Source organism: Poecile atricapillus, chromosome 1 (genome assembly GCF_030490865.1).
Source record: "Poecile atricapillus isolate bPoeAtr1 chromosome 1, bPoeAtr1.hap1, whole genome shotgun sequence".
NCBI lineage: Eukaryota > Metazoa > Chordata > Aves > Passeriformes > Paridae > Poecile > Poecile atricapillus.
In genome coordinates, this window is record NC_081249.1 from 157,918,070 (window position 1) to 157,940,737 (window position 22,668).

General features: G+C 41.4%; 1 protein-coding gene across 3 annotated transcripts; it reads right to left on the bottom strand.

The window, feature by feature from the left end:
* Positions 1 to 165: 165 nt before the first annotated feature.
* ENTPD5 (ectonucleoside triphosphate diphosphohydrolase 5 (inactive)) lies at positions 166 to 22,668 on the bottom strand. 3 transcript variants are annotated; one of them, XM_058863385.1, is made up of 15 exons: positions 22,405 to 22,668; positions 20,330 to 20,458; positions 17,137 to 17,414; positions 15,859 to 15,938; positions 14,494 to 14,637; positions 14,060 to 14,135; positions 12,418 to 12,453; positions 11,482 to 11,570; positions 8,858 to 8,937; positions 7,845 to 7,906; positions 6,358 to 6,459; positions 5,388 to 5,528; positions 5,007 to 5,063; positions 3,403 to 3,518; positions 166 to 3,237 (listed from the first exon to the last, which is right to left on the bottom strand). In XM_058863385.1, the coding sequence occupies exons 3-15, from the start codon at positions 17,351 to 17,353 to the stop codon at positions 3,151 to 3,153; spliced, it is 1,287 nt and encodes a 428-aa protein (XP_058719368.1). In that variant the 5' UTR covers positions 17,354 to 17,414; positions 20,330 to 20,458; positions 22,405 to 22,668; the 3' UTR covers positions 166 to 3,150. The 3 variants fall into 3 exon arrangements, with proteins under 3 accessions (XP_058719368.1, XP_058719367.1, XP_058719370.1); XM_058863384.1 differs by lacking the exon at positions 22,405 to 22,668 and adding an exon at positions 22,252 to 22,396; XM_058863387.1 differs by lacking the exon at positions 22,405 to 22,668 and adding an exon at positions 22,019 to 22,135.

The window sequence follows — 22,668 nt, forward strand, 5'->3', positions numbered from 1 at the left end:
ATACATTTTAAAACTGTCGTTCTTTCACCCTTTTTCTTGCCTTTCTCTTGGTGCTTTATTTAATAATGGTGTTTCTCTCGTGGAACTGGCTAGTCTTAAGGGCTCCATGGAAAAGATACAAGGCAACAATAACATCTAGGAAAGAAAACTATACCACATCTTGAATATTGTTAAAAATGCTTTAATTACTAAAATAGACAATTCAAGATATTCTGTCTTAGGTTCCAAACACCAGCTTCTTGCATTAGACATTTGCCACTAACAAAATTAAACTAAGCACTGCCCATGGGCAAGATTTACACATATGGTTGATCAGTATCAGAAATTAACATCAGAAAGAATGAAACATAAGTTTTGAACTAAAAGCCATTACTTGTGCTTCTGCAGTCTCTCATCTTAGGCAGTCCTTTTTAGTGGCTGGCTAAAAGACAATACAAAGGAGGAGATAAAAATCAGGGCTGCAAGTAGAGCTCTTCTTTTAAAAGGCTGTTAACTCTTTTGTTTAGCTAATAAATAATCTCATTGCACTAGGGTAAGTGTGAGGATTTGACTGGGTTGTCCAGATCCCCCCACCCACTTGGGTTCAGATGTAAACAGCAGGGGTTCAATTCTCAATTTCTTCCAAAAATAAACCTTTTTACAGAGTTTTTGTTTCTCCCATAAGTGAAGGATCATGCCAGTAACAGAGAGCAGAAGTTCTGCTTCAGTTAATGAATTGTGCCACTAACAAATGAAGGCCCTGAGCATTCACTAAGTGCAACTTTGGTACTGGGAAGCAGATGCTCCACCCTAGCATTTGTAGTACCAGAGTCTGAGGAAAAGAATGCAGAATAAAACAACTTCCTCTGCATGGTACCTTCTTTGTAGCCCCTCCTTGCTTCAGACAAAACCCAGCCCTCGAGCCCTCCTCAGGGCTCGTGTGTGTTCAGGGGGCAGATAACACTGCTGCCTCTTCCTTAAGGACAGCATCCCACCTTCCCTTCCTGTTCAAAACACAGCCCCTCTGCTGCCAGCTCTTAGCCCCAAGATCCAGTAAGAGTTTGTCACAGCACTGGCTCAGACTGTGACAACTTCTGGATTATTAAATTAGCTCATTCTCAGGATAACTGAGCCTGGCCAGTAACCACTGCAACCTGCTTTGTGTTTTCTGAGAATACAAGTGTTCACTGAAGACAAAATGAATGCATTTGCAGCCACCTCGTTCTCAGAGACCAGACCATATAACAAGTTTTGCCAACAGCAGGAGAAGGAGTAAGAAATGTTTATGGTTGAGAAGAGGCCACAATTACTTTCCTCATGTTCAAACAGAAACTGCTAGAGAGGAAGGAACAGAACTTTGGTGTGATACTGAGGAATTTCTCAATGTGGATCTCAAACAGATTCTAATAAGGAGTACACATGTAGGATGAGCATTTCCTGTTTCAAAAAAAGCAGTCTGAATTTATGGCAAGGTGTCAGTTATGGGATAAAGATGGCTGGCTCCATCCCCAGCCCTTGGCTTCTTGTTGCTGACTGAACTTGTTCAATCAAAAGCACACCTTTCACCCTTGTGCTGTAAAACCTGAGATAGAAGAAGCGGTAGCTTAATCAGCCACAGGCAAACTTGCACTGCTAACTAAAGGAAAAGGACAAATGTTCACAGTAAGGCAAATTTTTAAGTCTCCAACCTGTTTGGCAAGACCACTGAAGACATGAGTGTACTACTTCCTATCCTTGCTGGGAATTACCAATTATTTTCAAATCCAGTTTGCAGAGAAGGCAGCATGAGGGCAGGCTTTGGTTTGACAGAAGAGGGAAAGGTGTTTTAGAGCAAACAGGTAACTGCAGCTGCCCAACAGGGAGATGTCACAAGACATCAGTGGATAAAAGTTTCACTTAGTCACATGAGTAATACCTTTGTTGTACTGGGGTAAATTCACCTGTACATTACACATTCCTTGGGGAAGAGAAGTAGCAAGCTGCCAGTTATTTAATCAAGAGGAAAAAGTCTCTAGAGCTATTTTTACTTAGGGCAATGGATGGGTTTCAAATGGGACACCACACCTTAGAGCTCACTCGAGCAAAAGGGACTGTGGTGCACAGACTGCTTGCTGGCCCAGCAGGTCTCCCTGGGCTGTGCCATGCCTGCTGTCCTTGAGATAGCACCAGACTTGACTCTTGGGTGAGCACCACCTCAAGTTGGGTGTCCTGAATTAGTTCACACAAGAACCTAAGGAGCACCAGCAGCAGAGTGAAGAAGTGGGTGTGCCTTATTGAGAGCAGAGAAACAGAGCTGGCTCTCACAGCAAAGTGAGCTGTCAGATCAGCCATTTCATCTGACTGCAGTCTCCTTGTGGGTGGAATGTGACAAGCTCTTCTTCTGGCAGCTGAGTTTCAATAGCTGGCACTGCTGCCTCGTTGTGCCAGCACAACTGTGTGTTATGACTACATGCTAAATGAATAAATTTATCAAGTCTGGTAGTCAGATGTATGGTGTAGCTGCACAGACTTGTAAAGGGCAGCAAAACTGAAACACAGGCACACATTCTGCTTAGGAAATGCCTACTGCCTAAAAAATTCTTAGTAAAGTACTATGTTTTAGCCAACACCTTTCCCAAAACCATGCCCAAAGTATACTTATAGCAGGCCCTTCTTTAAAGACTGGAATACGGCCACGTATTTTTTAAGCTAGCAGCTGGATTCTTGGAACACTGAGGTTTGCAGCATCCAGAGCTGTTCACTTTTTTCTGAATGACTGTTGATGCTATTTCTAATTTCTGTACTTAATATCTCACAAGCGAACTTAAGTTACGTATTTTTAAAATTGAAGGGGGTAGGGGAAGTCATGTGTCTGTAGTCTGCCACCACATCCAGGAACTCTGTGCTTTTAACAAACTTGCTGGTGAAAGCTGGTTTTGAGCCCCTTATGTATTCTCTGCTGGAGTTTAGGCCTTTTGACTTTCGTAAGGCAGATTCAGGATCATTTATGGTAATCACAGTTCTAAATAATACTTTCATTAGGCACGGTGCCAATCCAGGGTAAAGATCTGTCTGTGTATCTTTGGTCCATGTTCTGCTCTGTGACCAGTCCCAGCTGAACAACATATCTGGAGATTGCAGTTTGCTTTCTCAGCCTTTCAGAAATGCTGAAGTCCACAGCAGTATCACAGGTCAGCAAGTAATCCCCAGAGACTGCAGCAGGTAAAAGGTAGCACCCAAAGTCCAGCTTGTCTCTATGTTGTTTACTTTCTTTGTCAACTACAAAGGAAGAAAAACAAGTTGTTGCTGAGAGTTCTCTAGATTCATAAATTGCACAAATGACAGCAACTACATGCTACAAATCTGGGAAGATTCAGAAGGTAATTAGTCAGAAAAATGAACTAATGCATGTTAATTGATAGGGATTTAACTGTTTTTTCTCACCTGTAAGACTGTGTTGTCCCTAAATCCAAAACCTTCCTTTAATAAAGCAGTGATGTAAGTGAGATCCATGCAAAGAAAAGGACTGGCTGAGTTGTACCTCTCCATGTTATCACAGACTAGAAAAAGAAAAAAGAAAACAAAACGGATCTCAGCAAAATAAGAGCTTTAATCTACATTGTTCATTTGAACTGAACTCAAGCCAAAGCTTACTAAAACAAGTGACCCTCTTCTATTAGTGGGTACATATGACACATGGTACAAGCTACAGAGCTGTTCTACAATGTTGGAGAATAAACCATATAATACATCTAGTTTCTCTTACCTCCATCATAAGTACATCTTTTATTACAGCAACATACTCCACACAGCTCTTTTGAAGAACCTCTGCTCAGCTGATAACTAGCTGGGTGTTAGATTACTTATTTTTTCAAGAACAGAGCACCGCTTGTTTTCATCATCTCTTCTCCACAAATGGCTCCAGTAATGGATTCCACCTTCTAGGCTGGCAGTTTATTTTATTTTTCCAACTTGTCCAAGGAAATGGAAGAGGCTATTACCAAAACAACCACTCCCTTGCTGCAGCTAAGTCAAGATTCCATAGTCAGGGTGACAGTGACTGGGAAACGTATTTACACTCAGCACCATTTTCTAGACCCAGTGTTACTGCCCTGTTCTACTGGCAGAAAGAGCAGAGTTCACTTCATTCTAAGAAAAGATGAGCAGCATCCTTCTACTATTGAAATGAGATAGAGAAGAATTAGTTCAGGATCACAGAATTGATCTCCTGATGCTCTAAAGCTAAGTAAGTGGTTTGATAATGTTAGGTAACATCTTAGCCATGTCTTTGGAAATAAGCTCTCTCACTATCCTGGGAAAAAATAACAACCAACCCACACTCAAACTTTACAGCCTAATCCCCCTATTCAAAATCATCCGAGTTTCCAGGGTGATTAAGTTTAACTGAAAAATCATTAGAATTTAGGCCTTATTTTAGAAAAAAAGTCCTGAACTACGTAATTAAGCATCTGCTGCTGAAAAATATGGTTTACTCATTCTCATGAGAAAGATCCCAGTACAGAGGTAACTTTTTTTTAGCCATCAGCAGCCAGGGAAGGTGGGAGCTCTTTATCCACAGGAGGCACAAAACTAGAACAAGCATTCCAGAAAAAAGATGGGGAGGTAAAGGAATGCAGAAGAGGCTGTCAGACATAAAAACCTTTTATTCTCTCCCTCCATTTTGTTAGAGATTAAATAGGATTTAAGGTGACAGACTTACAGAATTCAGTGCTCTCTTAACCTCAGAGAGTTGCAGTTTAACAGAAGGAGCTCTTGATACAGCAATTTCAATTTCTTCAATTTCTTTTGTAGTGGCATGAAATATCTCCTTCTCCTACAGCTGTAAAGCCACCAGCCCCTCTTTGCTGTATCAGTATTGTCTTCTGCATTAGTTAAGAGTTTTTGACTAATAAAAGTAACATGACAGGTGTAAGTGAAATAAAGGTTAAATAAATTTGTTTTTCATCCAAGTCACATTATGTACTGCCTACACATTCATATTTTTGTTATTTCTTGTCCAAACCAGTTTCCCAGCTCATGACAATTACCTTCTTTGGCTTTTCTTTCAAAATCTCTCACTTCCAAAACACCTCCGCGTTCATAATCTGAAAAAGATGTGAGAATATATCATCATAGACCTGACAGCATTTGAATTCTTTATCTAAACTGACCCTAGAGTGCAACTCAGCGATGCTGCACTAGGAGTGAACAGATCACAGAATTAACAGGTGTAACTGAAGCCCTGAGCACATTTCATGTGCTGAACACCAAACTGCAGTGACAGATACACAAAATACCTCAAGGGAATGACATTTATCTCCTTTTTCTCAATAACATTCCTTTCCTCTACTCCCCATGGCTCCAGCCACCAGTGTTCCTCTGTCTACCTTCTGGTTGAAATGCTCACGTGTAGATTATCCCAAATTTACCAATTAGGTTGGTGTCAGCTGCTCGATCATAGTAATAGGAGAAAGCATAGAAGGAACTTCCACGAATCTCATCTGGTTGGTGAAGTTTCCCTTTGACAACCTCAAGTACTTCCAAGTAGCAAGGCTTGAATCCTGTTTCTCCTGTCAGGAAAAATACAGATGGGGTGAGCCAAAGAGCATATGCAAGAGATGGAGGAAATAGTGGCAACAGGATGAAAAATTGAAGAAGCACAGATTAAAGCATCAGAACAAGACCTTAGATATCCCTTCTGTAATCAAACATGGCACCTGCATGTAGGCAAGGACTCTAAAACACCCTCATCAAGTAGAACTGGTTAGAGCAAATCACTGCTGTGTGTCAAGAAAGTGCCATGCAAACTACTTCCATGCCAGGCAAACCTCTCATTGACATGTTCTGTGGTCAGCAGAACCTTCTACATTTGCTGCCACCTGGTAGATAAAACCTTGCTTTCTCTCCCCATCACATTGTAATTTTACCAAGCCATTCCACACACACCAAATCTGAAATTCAGCTCTCATGTTCCCTGACCTGTTCAAGTCTGTGATGGCAGCAGACTCACTGTCTCTATGCAGCATTAGACTTACTAGAGACTTAAACAGTTCCACAAGTGAAATTAACTGATAGGCCAAAATGTTGCCCTAACACAAAATTTTTGCACTTTGTCCAAAGCCTCAGAAAAGCCTCTCTTATTTGCACAAATAATTCTCAGCATTTCCTATAAAGGTATGATTTGTAGTAAGAGCTCACATTCAGAGGACAGAGGTACAGGGCAGCCACTCTTACAGCTTCAGATTTTAATCTGGATTTCTCAGCAGTCAACCTCTACAACTGCACAGCTATCCTTCATATCCCAATCATCATCAGTTAACTGAGGAAATATTTAACAAGGAAAAACTCAGATTCTGGAGATAAGACTTCTTGTAAAAGAAACAAGTCTCCTTAATTTACCTTCTTTGTTGCCACCATACCGATATTTCACTCCTCCAAAGTGCCACTCTGCTTCCAACTGCTTTGGCAAACAAGAACTGCGGAACATTTGTCCATCTACAACTGGAATGAGAGCAGAGAGGAAAGTCAGAAAGCACAGAATTTAACATAGAAATAGATCAATATGCAGAACCAGAAAAGGCTGAAAGATCTTCATTAAAGTCTTTAAGCAAAAGTAAAAAATCTGAATTGATGGATGTGGCACTAACTGATTACAAATTAAGGACCAGTCTCAAATCTGGAAAAGTTATGTCCATTGTGTCCTGCAAACAGCAGAGCAGCTGGGCTTGTAATTTCTTAATGAGACAAATGGTACAAGGATGTCTGGCTAACGGCTATTCACCACAAAAGACAAGAAATGAGAGGCGATAAACACACAGATGCACAAACCCCAATGACAGCAGATAACCAAGACAAACAAAGCAATGAAAACAAAACCTCCAAAGACAGAGATCAATGGCCACTGCAGGATCCACTGAATGTACCTTTAAGGGGTTCAACCAGAAATACTAGTAACTGATAAGAAGAAAACATGATTATTGCTGCACACACAGGTCTCACAGAAAAAGCAAACTTCTAACAGAATGCTTGAGGCAGACTGTGGGACAGTAAAATTTACTAGGGGATGCTCAGGGAAAGGCTCAAAGGCTGGCAAAAGGGGGAATTAAGGGATCAGGGAAGTGCAAGTATTGCAAACCAGAGTGGACTATAAAAGAAGACAAGCACAAGTATGGAGGCAGCAGGTCCATGTGCTCTTCTGTCCAAGCCTTGTGACCAATCACTGTAGTCTGTCCTAACTTCTTCTTAACCCCGACTCACAACTATTTTTGATTTGAGTGTATTTCAGTAATCATCACAAGTCCATCTAGCTGTCAATTAAAAATCCAGAAGGTGGAAACATCCCAGGTCCTGGCCAGAGACTAGACAAAAGGCCCAAGCTCTGAGTGAGAGACTGGAAAGACTCAGGAATGTGAGTATGCACTCATGTTAGTGAGTCAGAGCGTGTGATGTGCATGTGGGCCTTCCATCTAGACTAGGCAGTGCACTCAGCAGGTCTGGGGAACACCACAGGCCAGGCAGACACCTAGAAAGTGGGTTTAGCCTAAGCAGCAACCCTCAGGAAAAGGATCCATTCATGCTGCTTATGCTTCTGTGGGTGCTGGTAAAGCTGTGTGTTTGTGGCTGGCCATGGTGTTCATATGCTCCCACGTGTGCTCTTCTGGAATTTGCACTTGAGTGTCACTGCCGGCTGATCTCAAAAACAGGGAAAAGCTGTCTCACAACACAACTCCTTAACAAGTGGTAGCTGTTTTCAGACAAATATACACCATCAGAAACATAGAAAAGCACAAGACACAGAAGTGAGGACACACAGGAAATGGGCTGCTGACACAAGGCCGTCTAAGCATCTCTTCATAAATCTCGAATGTTTTACTATATGAACATACCTTCGATATTCAAAGCTCCAAGTGTTGCCAGTCTTGCAGCTTTTAGTCCAAACCCCAAATAGCTGTGAACAACAAAGACAGATGTTATAGTCTTGATTCCGGCACATCTGGTATGCTTTACCCATATCCCTCTTCCTAAGTCCTGGAACACCCAAACCAAATTTCCTTCCTCTGATTCCCACAAGGCCCTCATCTCTAAAACAGAGTTCCCTTTGCCAGAACAACCCTGAGGGCCAAAAGAGTGAAACAAACCCAAGAAATACAAAGAGTTGTAAAATGGGTAAATCTAAAACTGCAGAAGTGGTGAGAGCTGATGTGGTATTTATACAAGATGATCATGAAAAGCAAAAACACACCATCTTAAAAATGAGGGAGAAAGAAGGCTATGTGCTGAGTGCATGGGGAATAGGGCAGATACTCTTATGTAACACACACAGAACTATTTGCTCTTAGGGCAGACTGCAGAACCTCAAAATGGGAACCGTGGCTTTGTGTGAAAATCACCTGTTTGAGGAGAATAGGTAACTGCTACATTCATTATAATCTAGAATATGAACAATGCTTATGAGAATTTCATCACTATTAGACCAACTCTGCTGTCAAGTAAGCAGATTCTATAACTGATTGAGATGGTTATGTTCACTCTCAGGAAAGTCCTCTTTCCAAACCTCTGACCATGTTTAGCTCTGACTACTAGCACAATATCTACCCTTCTGCTTGTTTCAGAATATTTGGCTTGAATTCAGTAATAAGAATTCTTCTCCTTAAATATGGGCCCACAATTCTTTCTCTTCATTTGACAGACTGCCTAATATTCCCCTGCAGTGATATTAACCATGATCTTGGAATGTTTCCAGCCAACTAATGTCATGTTCCATTTCTACTGTTCCATACAGATCAGTAGTAAAAAAGTCATGGTCTTTGCTGCCGGTACTAAGATGATGTGGCTGTTAGCTCAGGGGCTGCAAAAAGACTGATTTCCCCAGTGGAAATAGCAGTCTTTTGCTCCTCACCTGTGAGTATAGAGCTTGTAGGTGCTATTAAACATTTCAAATGAGGTAAGAAAATCCCCAGGGGCTTCCTTCAGAGTTTCCTAAAAGTTAAGTAAAAGAAAAAAAATGTTTTAGTTTATTTTATGCAATAAAGAATAACCAACTTTAATGTAATATCACAGATATACCTACAGAATTTACTGCACACTCATCTGATCTGCTCTGAAAACAAAGTACAGTTTTCCAATGGTGCCACTGCTGTAATATCTGCATCTTTTAAAACCAGTCTTATTTATATGCATCTTTGTGTTACTTCAATGTATAACAGGGAAGCAGAAGAGATCAGGATGAAAACACTTTCTAATTCAGGTAACCTGAATTTTTCTAGAGTACTTACATGCTACTCTACATGTATAGAATCCCCATCAAAATCAGCTGCACTAGAAGTGCCGTGACCTTTTGCAAGTCACACTAGGCACCTTAAACTCTGGAGAATTAAAAATACAAAGTATAGGCCCCACTTTCACCATGTCAAATGTCTTGCTGGTACTCAAGGAAACACTGTGACCACCCATTCCACATCTTAGGGCTGCTTCATCTAAATTAGCCTCTTGTCTCACCACCCCCAGTTTTTTCCTCTCACAGTCTTCCCTCTGCTGTGCACACTTGCATCCCACTGGTAGCCTGCCCTAGCTTCCTGACAGACTAATTTACAGTCTTATAAGGCTGAACCACTTTAGCAATCATTTACTGTTTCCTTGTGTCCACTCCCTAAATTCTCAGTCTCAGTTTCTGTCTGTCCTCTCCTCACCGCCTCATTCTCCCACCCCTTCTTGGCTCCCCGCACTTCTATCAGATACTGTTATTCTGTGCCAAGCAGCAGAATCTCCAAGAGAACTGAAGCTGCATAGTCCTGCAGTTACCATTCAAGTAAGAAGATACAGATCTGGGTGATTTTTTCTAGAGACCTAGACAGAAGCCTGCTCGAAGGAATTTGACAGTATTCAGCTTGATCTTCTCCTGAGAAAATACAAATTGAAACTTGTTTTGGATCTCAATTTGATTGATTTTGCCTGCCATATTTTCAGTTCTGTTTCTAAACCTTACATCACTTAAAAAAAAACTTAAAGGAGAGTTCCTCAAAAAAAATTAGTCTGGAGAAAACAATTACCTTTTTTCATGCCCTACTTTCACAAAAATAAGGCAGATACCAGACAGACAATTTCATAATTACTATCATTGGTTTTCAGTTGCTTTTAATTTTGGGAATAATGCCAAGCACTTATCATTACATGTTCTCTACTTGCTTGTAATTCATATTTAATTAACCAATCTCTTACTATTACAGTATTTTGTTCAAAACTAATGTAAGTGCAAACATGTAACTGCCTTGGATTGCAGGAGGGAAAAATCCCCACTGCAAATCGAAGGGAGGTATTCTCGCTGATTCTGTCAGATGAGAAAAGCTCCCAAAAACATAATGGGCTTATTTGTTTGAACTTGACAACACAACAGGTGGGAAGCAGACATAGTGTACAAGCAGGCAACATGAACCTTGAACACACTGCCCTACAAATTCATACCATTAGTACTGGTCAGCAGCAAACACTCCAGGCCTTTTCATGCAAGGCTTGAAGGGGATGTTTGAATCCTGAGCTGCAGTTCAGTCGATTTCACAGTTCTATTTATTCTCCAAAACCCTGACATGCAACACCCTTTCCTGTTGGTCCAGTGCCCACTTTAGCAGGTGTTATCAACACAAAACAGAGGACAAGCCCAGAGAATACATAAGGCTTTGCTGAACTCAGGATAAGGTTGCATGTCATGTTTCAACATAACACACGGTTGCAGAATTAAAATATCCTGATGTGAAAGCCATGTGTTTTGTGGTCACCAAACATCCTTTGAGAATCTCAAGTTCTATAAACAAAAAATGTTAAAGAAATTACTCCTTCAGAAAGGGTGACACAAACAACATCACAATATGAAGGTACAGAATGTGATAGTGCCTTTCCATTATTCATGAAATTTTCTCATGAAAACTGCAGACTTCAGTCCCAGTTCAAACTGTTTCTAAAGAGCTACAGAACTACTAAGAAATCTAGCAGATGTGTCTGAGGGACAGAGAGCAGAATGCTCAAAAGGACTGAGAAGAAATTAATAAGAAAACAGAGAGTTGACTGTGGTACTATTAAAGACATCTACCCTATACAACACTCCTTCTCCAAAACTTAGTGAAGACCTCTTATCAGACTGGAATGCAGAAAAAAAAATAAAAATGGACCAGCCCCAACATTTCTTCTAATATTCAAGAATACTACCTAGAAATGTTCTACATTTGTTGAATACACAGCAATATCAACATTAATGAGGCTTTCCCAGCCTGAGTCTAGAAAACAAAAGCTGTTTCTTTTTGGTTTCACTCATTTGCTTTCTTTTTATTTCCTCATTATTCAAGCTCCTTTGTTTGCAAGCGCCTATCAGCCAACGGCTGATCTCAAAGGGAACAGAAATACACATGTTCTGTAAACCACAGATGTTCTGCTTGTGCCACTGCTGACAAAGTGGTATCAGAGAGTGCAGCAGTGCTCAGGTCTCTCCACCAGACTTGCAGTCCCAACCCACGCACTTTTAGCACTCCTCACCTCAAACCGTGGCAGGAATGTGATTTGGGTTGAGGCTCCTCCCAAGTCCAGAATCCCAACAGTTTGCTGGTTCTGGCCAGACAGTTGCCCTGCAAACAACACCATGCTCAGAACAGCCCCAAGTGCACAAATGCTAAAATGCAGACACTGTGTGGATGTTCAGGCAGCCACCAGATGATCGCAATATCACAGAAATGCAAGGAGGGCTGAGCTGCCCATCAAAGAAAAAACCTCAGAGCACAGGCAGGCAAACAGAAGGCATTATGGAAAGATGACAGACTTTCCTCCTTGATTCTACTCTCCTCCAAATAGACAAAAGCAGATAAATCTCTAGGTATCAAGCAAAAGCTTAAAGTAAGAGACAAACTAACTCCTGAAGAAGAATGTCAAGGAGAGTACACAAATTTTGTGACCACCATATAGCTGGCCAAAAGCAGTAGGGAAAGGAAGGGCAGTAAGAGCCGAAACAGCTATTATAATTTCTCTTCACCCAGAGCAGCTTTTTTGCTTGCTCAGCTATCTACTAGATCACTGATTTTCTTTTCCTTAGACTGCACTCCCAGAAGCTCTTAGAGCCCGTAGTGCTAAGGCACCATGCCCTGCAACACCACTGTATTTGCACAGCTCACAGTGGCATGAAGAATGCTGCAAGGCCTTGTTTCCCACACATTAGCAGTACTACTCCTCAAAGCATGCTAGGAAAACCAGCTTGCCAGTGCCTCCAAGATCTGAGAAAATTCTGGCACCTTCAAGGTTAAGATGTCTCCTTCTTACCACAGACTCTGGAACACAGCCTGCCCAAGACAATCCACTGCTTTAGCACTGGTGACAGAGCAGGGAGGAAAAGCATGGCCAAGGCAGAGGAATTTAGGGTAATTACCTCCACAGAAGGGACTCAAGTTCAAGTTTAGAGAGTAGTTATACAGAATTAATTACCTGTCAAAAAGTTCACAGTGATCCAGGCTAAAATTCCTGCAAGGAATGAAAAAAAGGAAGAAAAAAAAAAGGTCACCACTGAATACTCCCACAATCTCCTGCCCACTGTTACCAGCTCTCCACATGTTATTTATTTACAGGGAAGTTATTACTAACTTAACCCAACCACCCGAGACTTCAGAGATTAATTAAAACTCATAATTAAATGATATGATGCATTATTGATTCACACAAATCTCCTGAGCTGAAATAGGTAGGACTTTGTAATATCCATGCAACTGCAGCATACCTAAATCATATCTATTATCCAAACAACATACAAAGAAGTAATGAGCTGACATGATGCACAAGTTTCCTTGGGCCTGTTTTTGCAGTCCAGCATTTCAATTTCTAATCTGAAAACTGCATTCACACCACTCTGTGTTTTCATCTTAAGGTTTCTCAAGATTACACTACAGACGGAGCAGCAACCAGTAAAACACAAGCAGCTCCTTTGACTCCAGTGGCTTGCTTGACACTGACATGATTCTCACCCAAACACAGGCAAACATGTGACAGTAGAAGAGATAGGGATTTTAAATAAACTTGGCAGGCTACCCTGTGCACCATTATGCCTCATTGGTCCTGCCCCTGTCAATACAACTGTTCTCCCTACTGTACAGTTCACCTATTAATCCATAGTGACAAACTACACACTGCACCATCCTTATCAAATATTTGAAGATTTTATGATACTTCTCATTTTTTCTTGGCCCATGTGGACAGATTTTGTTCTTTCATTTTCTTCCATTTATTAGTTGTTTATGCACTATGATAGTTCTTCTTGCTTTCCTCCAACACCTTCCAAAGTGGGAATTCATCTGCCATAAGAAAGTGTTCTGAACTGAATGGAACATGACAAGATGGTTCTTTACATCTGGCATCCATGCAGATGATTATTACTTGCCTGTTCTCCAAGGTAGTATGTCTGGATATGCAGTCAGAATGATACAGTGTTCTTTTCTGCACTGCAAAATCACTGTTCACTCCAAACCTACAACATATTTCACCTTCTCTTGTATTTCGCAGTACTTCCTTGCTACTTTACTAGCTGTATTCTTCCCAACAGAATTTTTTTTAACTTATTATTTAGTTATCTATTTTTAATACTTGCCAAATATCCCTCATTCTCCTCTAATATTCACAAGCCTCCGAAATTTAGATTGAAAATTGATGAGCTAATTATAATAGGTTATTTTTAATGCTAATATTGCAGAATTTACAAGGCACATTCCATAAGCTTCCCAGCTTGCTATATATTGTCATGTAGCCTTTCAGAGGTGAACACCATTTCTTTTGCACCAGCTCCCAAGAGCAGGCCTCAGCTGGTCAGCCTGCATCAGACAATACTTACTGTTGAGACAAGGTTTTTTTCTGAAGCCTGTGAAATCTCTGCGCATCTGCATTTGTAGCCTAACAGGGGACCAAGTAATGACCACCACCTTGAAAAGGCAGGATTGCATTGTTTCAAACAGGGCCAGAGACCTTTTATTTTTTTCTCCTTAGTTTAGGGACCATTTCTCTTTCCCTCTTGTGTTCCTAAGATACCTCTCTTTTTCCCCACTTCTCTTTGCTTTTACTTTTTATCCCTCCTAAAACATACCTTCATGAGATCCGTCCATGATGCCAACACTGTCCTCTGGAACAAGGAATGGTGATTCCTCAAAGACTTCTTTCACCTGAGGGAAGAAATAGCGATTAGATTTCTTGGTCTTCAGTCTTGTTCTGCTCTGAGGGTGACAAAGATTTGTTTTACACAGAAGCAGAAAATAAGGCAAGTGTGTGGAGTAGGGGCTAGGAAAGAAAGAAAAGAAGTATTGTAGGTCTCTCTCCATGCCTTCCACCACAGCAAGACAGAGGATTCCAGGATCGAACAAGATATTCTGTGAGTTTCATACTATCATAGGGTTACAGCCTCTTTACATAGATTAAATTCTCTAATGCTAAACAGAATAGAGAACTGCATTAAAAAAAAAAAAAAAAAAAAAAAGGAACAGGGAGAACAATACTAGTGCATCCAAAACAACTTAGTATTACCTCTGAAAGCAGAGCCTGAGCTTTCTCCTCTGACAGCAAGCGAAGTCCAGCCGTGGCTTTTAAGACTACTGGGGTCTTTTTCCAGAGATGAGGTGGCACAGCATCTATGGCCATGTCCAGCAATGTTTTGACACTTTCAGCACCCTAAAAGGAAAACTATGTTTTTCATATGGTTTCCTCCTACAGGCCATCAGAGAATAGGCCTCTCAGTTTCCCCTCAAAACTTGTGAGAACAGTATTCAACAGCAGAAGATACCCAAGGTAAGTACAAAAACCATGCCAGACATCTCACTTGAACATTAAACAGAATGACTGCATTGGAAAGGAAGGTGTTTTTTTTGGAAAGGATGGAGGGAGGTGAGGGAACTGATTACCTGACAAACCTAAATGTCTTGCATGATGAAACTAAAATGGTGCAATTACTGACTAAGGCTACCAAAGCAAGGGGAAGTATCTTTAGATTTCACTAAACATAAGAAATCCAAGTGTATCCGTAGGAAATATTGGAATTAAAATGCCAGCTGTGCAATGGTTACCACACAAGGTACAGACATCACCACTGGCTCTCAATTATTTCCACTGCTCTGACAATTGCAGTTTGGCATTAGCAATAAACATTCTCTTGTGAAATGCCTAGACATTTCTCTTTGGGTGAGTTCTCCTCTCCTACCCAACAAACAAGATTTACTGCAATCATAGGTGATCTTATAAAAGTTTTTAAAAAAATCCCAAATCTATTCACTCTTCCATAAAGTGTCACCCTCAAATTCCTGTAGCATGGAATCCAGCTGAGCAAAATGAGAAACCTGAAACCCCCATAATGCCAGCCCCCAACTTCAAGGCTGCTGAAGCACACAAGATAGTGTATCTAATCTACCATTTCTCTGGCACCTCCTTTAACTTGTGAAAGCCTTTGCTGTCAGCACAGGGGGTCTGGAAAACTGCAGCTTACTTCAGAACTGAGAAAATTATTCATAAATGAGACAGAGTATGCATTTACTCATATTTGGGTAGCTACAGGGGAAATAAACACTCAATATGTTTATGAATATGGATGCTGCTAGAGACAATAATCACTTTTTCTTTGAAATTCTCAAATGCATATAATCTAGTTATATAAACATTTAAGCAATTAATTAAGCCACTGTTCCACTCATGAAATATGTAAAACACCAGTTCCTATTTCACTGTGTAGAACTTAACTCAGAAAAGTAGAAGAACATGTTTACAGAGACAGCAGCAGAACTTTCATATTTCTTCTTGACTTTTTTGCAATTGCAATCAGTAATACTTTAACTGCTTAGTAGAATCTAAATTATATAATAGAAGCACAACCATTTCCCAGGGAATGAAGGACAGTCTTACCTTTTCAGGCTGATCAGCATATGCAGACAGACCTGGCTTCACAGACTCAAAGATTTCACCTTCCACCTCTGGAAGGTTTTCTGCACAAACAAAACATTACATGATACAGTCAACAACTTCAATCTTATTCTTTAATTTCCAAAAGGTTGCCCTTAACTCCTGTAAAGTGATTATCCATGATTCTCCTTGCAAACAAGATTATTCTCCCCCTAAAACAAGCCTTGCTCCTTCACTTCAGGAACATATTTAGCAGAAACTTGCCCTTCTACCCTCCAAGTTCACAAACAATTTATTAATAATGTTATAATTAAAAGTATGTTCATCTAGCATTTGTGAAGTACAGGAAGTTACAACTATGCAGCATAACTGTTGCCTATTCTTAATAAAATTTATTTCCCTTTCCATCCTTAAGCTAATTGTGAAATACTAGTGCATATTAAGACACACACAATCAACTCCCAATTATCTTTAGGTGATTCATCCAGCTAAGATAAAGCAGATCTGACTGTGCCCAAGTACTTGGCTGAGAAGCCAAACAAGTTTGACCACTGCTCCCAGAGCAGTTTGGGTGTAGAAGCTATCTCTGAGTATTGCGTATTACAAGCCAGGCTGAGTCCAACAGAACTGGACCTTGAATCAGTCCTTCCAAACTATGGATGAAGTCATGCAAAGACACATAACTACTATGTCCCAACAACCAGACTTCAACCTTTGCAAACCTGCTGCTCACTATACCCAAGCTAATTCATCCTGCTGAATCCTGTCGCAAGCACAGACAAAACCGGGCACCTCTGCACCATGTGAGTAGCAGATACACTGGAGTGTGGTGCATCTCAGCACAGTTCTCCTGGAAATGGCTCAGACCTTCAGTCCTTAATAATTCTCTAATTTACTACTTTAATTTGATATAAAATGTGACAAACATATGCAGAATTCAAGTATCTCTTGACAAAACTCAAGGTAACAAGCAACCTGACAAAACCAGCATAAATATCTTTTCATCTCTATGAGATATTCCTTTTAAACAGCTGCATAGGTGAAAATGTTTGAAAATTCAGAATTCTCCAGTATACCAAGAATTGTATCTCAGATTTAAATGACCTAAAAAAAGGTATTTACACAGCAAAACACCATGACAAATTAACAATAAACACCTGCAGGAGGAACATTTGAAGGACAAACTGTAGAAATCTCCAGTTGCCCCCACATGCTGAGCTAGCAAAAAACAAAACTGTTTTGAGAAGTTGGAACCTAAGTCAACATACATGGGGGTCTTACCTGGGCTCTTCTGCACAAAGGTGTAAATATGAATACGGGTTCCAGTGCTTCCTGCATCAAACATGATGCCATAAAAAGTGTTTGCTTTGGCATTTATAGGGCACACGTTAGGTGGAAATAAATCCTGAAACCACATTACCCTGTTTGAATGTGAAAGAACAAAGGGCAAACAGGAAAATGACAATGCCATAAGGATGGGAAATCTGGAAGATTCCATCTTGCCAGGACCCCTTGAGGCTGTCAAGCATCTATCAGCAATCACAGAGCTGCAGAAGATCCTGAAGAGTTTAAAAAAAAAAAAAAAAAAGAAAGAAGGAATGGAAATTAGCAAGAGCTGTCTCCTTTAAAACTGTTAAAAAAAGAAAATAAATCATTCTGTACACATACATTCTCTCTTTAGGTGCTTTTCAACACCTCATCCAAAAATAGTTGTTTTATTGCACATGGTGTCACAACTACATTTAACTGATTTGTTCTTTCAGGGTAAAGGTTTCTCCATTTCCCAAGCGCAAAAGAGATGGAGTAGTTTGCTCTCCTGTATTTCTAGTTTTGACTTTTAGAAAATTTCCTTCTCTTATTTGTCTTGCAGATTTTTAACATTCAGAGTCTCCAGAACCTCCCAAAAGCCCAAATATTATTTGAAAAGAAGCCTTGCCAGAAGGGAACTCTGGGCAGAACCACTTTAACATTTACACACTTAAGATGCTGTGACAGAACACAAGTGCTATTCAGAGTCACAAACAAAGAGAATTTCATCTCAGGCTAAGAACAGCTGCTGGGAGAGATGAGCACACACAGAGAATGAAGGCATATCCTTCAAGCAGCATCCCCATCTCCGAGAAAAGCTTGTGCTGCACAAGAGGGGCTGAATTGAAGTGCACCTGAGCTCTGCCTCTCAGCGTTTTTTCATATTTTTCTTTCCTGTCTTTTTGGTTTGGTTTTTATTTTTAGAATTACAAACAACAACAAAACAAAAATAATAGCAAAAGCCACACACTCTCACAAACCTAAAGTGGTTGCCCCAAATACTCAGACTGCTTACACAGCTTTTAACAACAGTTTTGCAAGCCAAAGCCCCAAAGCTGTGTTACACAGTATTGGATATCAAGATACAACTGCATCTCCCCTTAACACACCTATCCCTTTGCATGTACTTTTTTCCTAAGATACGCTAATAAAAGACATGGGCACAGAAATCGTGGTGTGCTCAGGTAAAAAGGAGGAGATTATACAGGCATCTTTAACAGCAGAAAAGAGCATGTGGCCAGATGTCCCCCCATATGCAATATCGCCTGCACCAACCTACACACAGAGCACTCAGCATACAGAAGGTGCAAACAGCTCCTTATCACATTGCAGACACTTGGTAACACATCCATCCACCCACAGCACTGAATATTCTACTTTATATGGCTGTTCATCAGCTCTGCCCAAGACCCCTGCCCAGTGCTTGCTCTTATATTTGACTGTCTTTTATCAAACTGCTCAGCCCCACCGTGTTCATTCTCTTGTAATCTTTACTTGCTGTCTTTACCCTACATGTATTCATTCCTAAACCCTCTCCTTTCCTTTCTACATGAGTCTACTATAGCCTCTACTTCCACACACCTTTCTCCCACACCCAAAGAGCTCACTTATACTCCAGTACCTTTTATCCCAGATTCAGCCCTTGTAAGACTTTTATTGTTTTCATCCTTCACCTTTGTCCCCAGTTACAGCAAAGGGAGATTAATTTTTACCCATTCCCAGCAAAAAACATCACATTCCTCAGGCATCTCCCTAACTCACTCCAGTGTTCTGCTACATCTACAGCAGAGTGCACAGCACACTGCAGATGGGTAACCTCACCTGTCTGCTCTGACCTTTATTTTTATCCTCCTGTTCCAAACATATGCAGAGAGGTGTGGGCAGAAGCACAGGCTCCTGACTCTCTCTGCCTTAGAAGCACCTCTGAGAAGAACTGACCACAGTTCCACTAGCAGACAACAGTGCTGGCCAGTGTCTGTGACAGATCAACTCCAACTGCAGTAATTTCTAAAGTATCCACATTCCATGTGGAAAGAAGTAGATATGTAGTTCTGCAACAAAGTGCTCTCCTGAAGAGACTTGATGAGAAGTGCCAAGCAGTTTTCTAGCTATGGACTTGTACTAAAATGCAGCTGGCATTATCCAGGTTTGCTTCACCACAGTAAGGAGGGCCACTTGAAAATCCAAGCAGCTGCGCTGTTTTAACAGAACATAATATGCATTAGTGAGAGCCACCTTCCAGCACGTTCGAAGAGGTGTTCTTATTCTTGTGCAATGTAAAGATTTTGTTAAATGAACTATCATAAATACAACCCAAGCACCTGTCTTAAGTACAAACTCCAGAGTCCTATTACAAACAGCACATGTGACAGTTATGTAAGCCTCCGAATCTCTGATGATCCGAAAATATCTAAGCAACTGCCATCATTAACTCATACTTTTCTTGCCAGACCTATGAGAACCTTAGGCTCACATGCAATTCCCTCACAAAGCTTCTCTTCTCTATCCCTTGCCAGATATCCACCACCATATCACACTTTTCTGTTTTCTACATTTCCCCTGAGTTTTTTTCTTTCCCCTTTTATACTTCTAAGGCCAAATAAAACCCCTACAAAACAGCAAACTCACAACCAATCACCTTGGGATTTTATTTTTCTTCTCCCGCATTAAGAATGAAAAATGCACATTGAGCCCTTTCAATGACTGGTGAAGTCCATTTAATCAAGCACACTAGCAAAACAATGTCTACAAGAAGAATGAAACCAGACGAGAGTAAGAAATCAAGAGACAAGAGAGAAAAATCAGCAGAGCATAACAGAAATGGAAAAAGAATTTAGAAAGACAGAATCAAAAGCATGGAAGAAAAAATTCAGCATAGAAATAGACAAGAGATAAGTTACTGAGAAGGAAAAATATTTTCAAAACAGTTCTTCTCAAATAACTTTGAAGTCCTTGCTAGACATCAGAATACAACATGGTGGAGAAAATTAACCACCAACAGAAAGGAGAAAACAGGGTAACTGTAATGTGAGCACAAGCTCATGAATGCAATCAAGCAGTAAAGCAGCAAGATAAAGCCTACAGTTCCCCATCAGCAGGCTCAGCCATTGTCTTTCAAAAGGAGCAGTAACAATCAGCATTGATCATGAACATGTTAGCCACACACCTGAAGCAGGATGGAAGGAACAGCTATTCCACTCCAGGGATTCCGAATTAAAACCACCTTTGAGCACCACAGCAAGAGACACTGCGCCTGCACTTCTTCACCTTCGCTGTCAGCTAACAGGAGTGGACTCTGTATCAGGCAAATTATAAGGTCATGAAGGCCCATCAAATACCAATCAACTTGTTTTATTCAAATTTGAGTTTATCATTACTCAATACAAGCAGTGAAACATGCTTATGTAACTGCACAGGATGAACTTCAAGGAGTTCAAAGTTAGTAAAACATTTACACAAAATGCTACAGTTGACCTTAACATCCCTGAGGGCTGAGCCAGCAAAACAGGACAGAATGCTCATTTCCCAACGCAGAGAAGCACATGTAAATGTTATCTGTACACAGCAGACTTTAGGTACTAAATGAAAAAGCTAAAGTACATCCAGTATAAAAATTTGGGAGCTATGAAAACTGTATGATCCAAAAATACTGGGACGTTGCCCAAAGACTTCCAAGACTGAAAGCATGAATAGGAAGGAAAAAAGCCCCAAGACACCCCCACCAAACAATGACCCCAAGCAAAGTCTCCTTAAACAACAAAAGTAAAAACAATACCATAATAATAACTAACCTTAAGACAGCAAAACACAACCTTACTTAGAGCTCACCAAACACAGAAACACTGGTAATTTTCAACACAAGAAATATTCAATATTTGACTATTTCTGACAAAATTACACACAAAACACACAACAGAAGCATCTCCCTGTAAAACAGAACGTGATCTGAGGGGAGGGAGAAGCAGTGTATCAGGGATACACTAGAATTTCACTTCTGTTTCTTAACATATTATTGGGAAGTATCTGGAGACAAATTATATTTAATTTGTCAAATTATATATAATATATATATAACTATAAGCAATTATATAAATACAGGCAAATACTTTACAAAAAAATTATTTTAGGAAACAAATAAAATTACATAATTCAATGAATATTCTTCCATGCTGAAGGACACCAGAAGTCATTCAGAATGGAAAGTCTTCTGTGCTAAACCAGTAACAAAATCTATTTTCCAGATGAACAGCTCCTATGGTCACAAAATCTATTTCCCAGATGAGAGCTTTAACACTTAACACTCATAACTAAATAAATACTTTTTAACCTCTTATTTTCCAGAAAAAAAAAAAGTTATTACATTTTTTTTTCTGGACTTATTTTTATCTATTGTAAAAAATAGCTTTCTTGGATTGTTTTGACAAAAAGGCTTCTTAAAAGTACACTGTTTAGAAGACACAATAGAAGGAATAACGGAATTCAAAGGCAGACTTTCCCAGTATTTCTATAAAAATAACGGCACAGTATTCTTTGTGCACATATATACTTTCGGTAAAATTCCAGCTCTAGAGCTCTAAACTCCAGGGTAGAAAAGTAGAACCAACTCATAAACATGCATAATCGGAAGTTTTAATCTTTCTTCCCCCGTACTGAGGCTCCAAATACACATTATTTATTTATTCCCATTTCTGGCCAAGCGGGTTTTCAACCTTCCTCTTTAATCAGACCAAGGCAGCTTTTCCAGGGAACCGCTACCCTGTGCTGTGGGCACCCCTTGAGAGCCGCGACCGCGCACACCTGCGAGGGCCGTACCGGCCCCTTTTCCTGGGCCAGCTGGTATTCCTGGAAAACAGACCTTGGCTGCAGACGGGCTTGGGGCGCTGAGGGCTTCTGCTTCCACGCCAGCCTGGGAGCGCTCCGGCGCTGACTCCCGCAGCCGCTCCAGGGAATGCCCGGAGACGGCGCCTCAGGGCCCCGCCGCCGCTGGGGCTGCTGGCTCCGTCCCTGCCGGGCGCGTCCTGCCTTGCTCCATTTCCCACAGCTGCGACCTAAACCCTCGTCCTGAGCACGCCCAAAGCCCTTCCCTACCTTCCCCTCCTCTCCCCCGGCAAAAGCCTCCGCGGTCCTCCCTGCGCCCCGGCGGGGAGCGCGGCCCGGGACCCCGCAGCTCTTCCCGGAGCCGGCACCGGCACCGGTGGCGCTCGGCAGGAACGCCCGCAGAAACGCCCGTCCCCTCCTCACCGGCCGGCCAGCGCTATCACTCGGCCGGGACGGGGCGTTCTCCGGCCCGCCCCTGGGAATAACGGAGACGCCGCCGCCAGCGCAGCTTTCGCGTGTCTCCCGCCGCCTGCCCGGCCTCGCACCCAGCGGAGCGCCCTCCCGGGGCGCCGGGAGCCCGCGCGGCTGAGGGGGCTCACCCGGCCCGGGAGCGGCGGGACGGCGGCCGCCCCGCGCGCGCTCCCGATCCCGGCGCCGTTGGCACCGGCGGGAGGGGAGGGGCGGCGG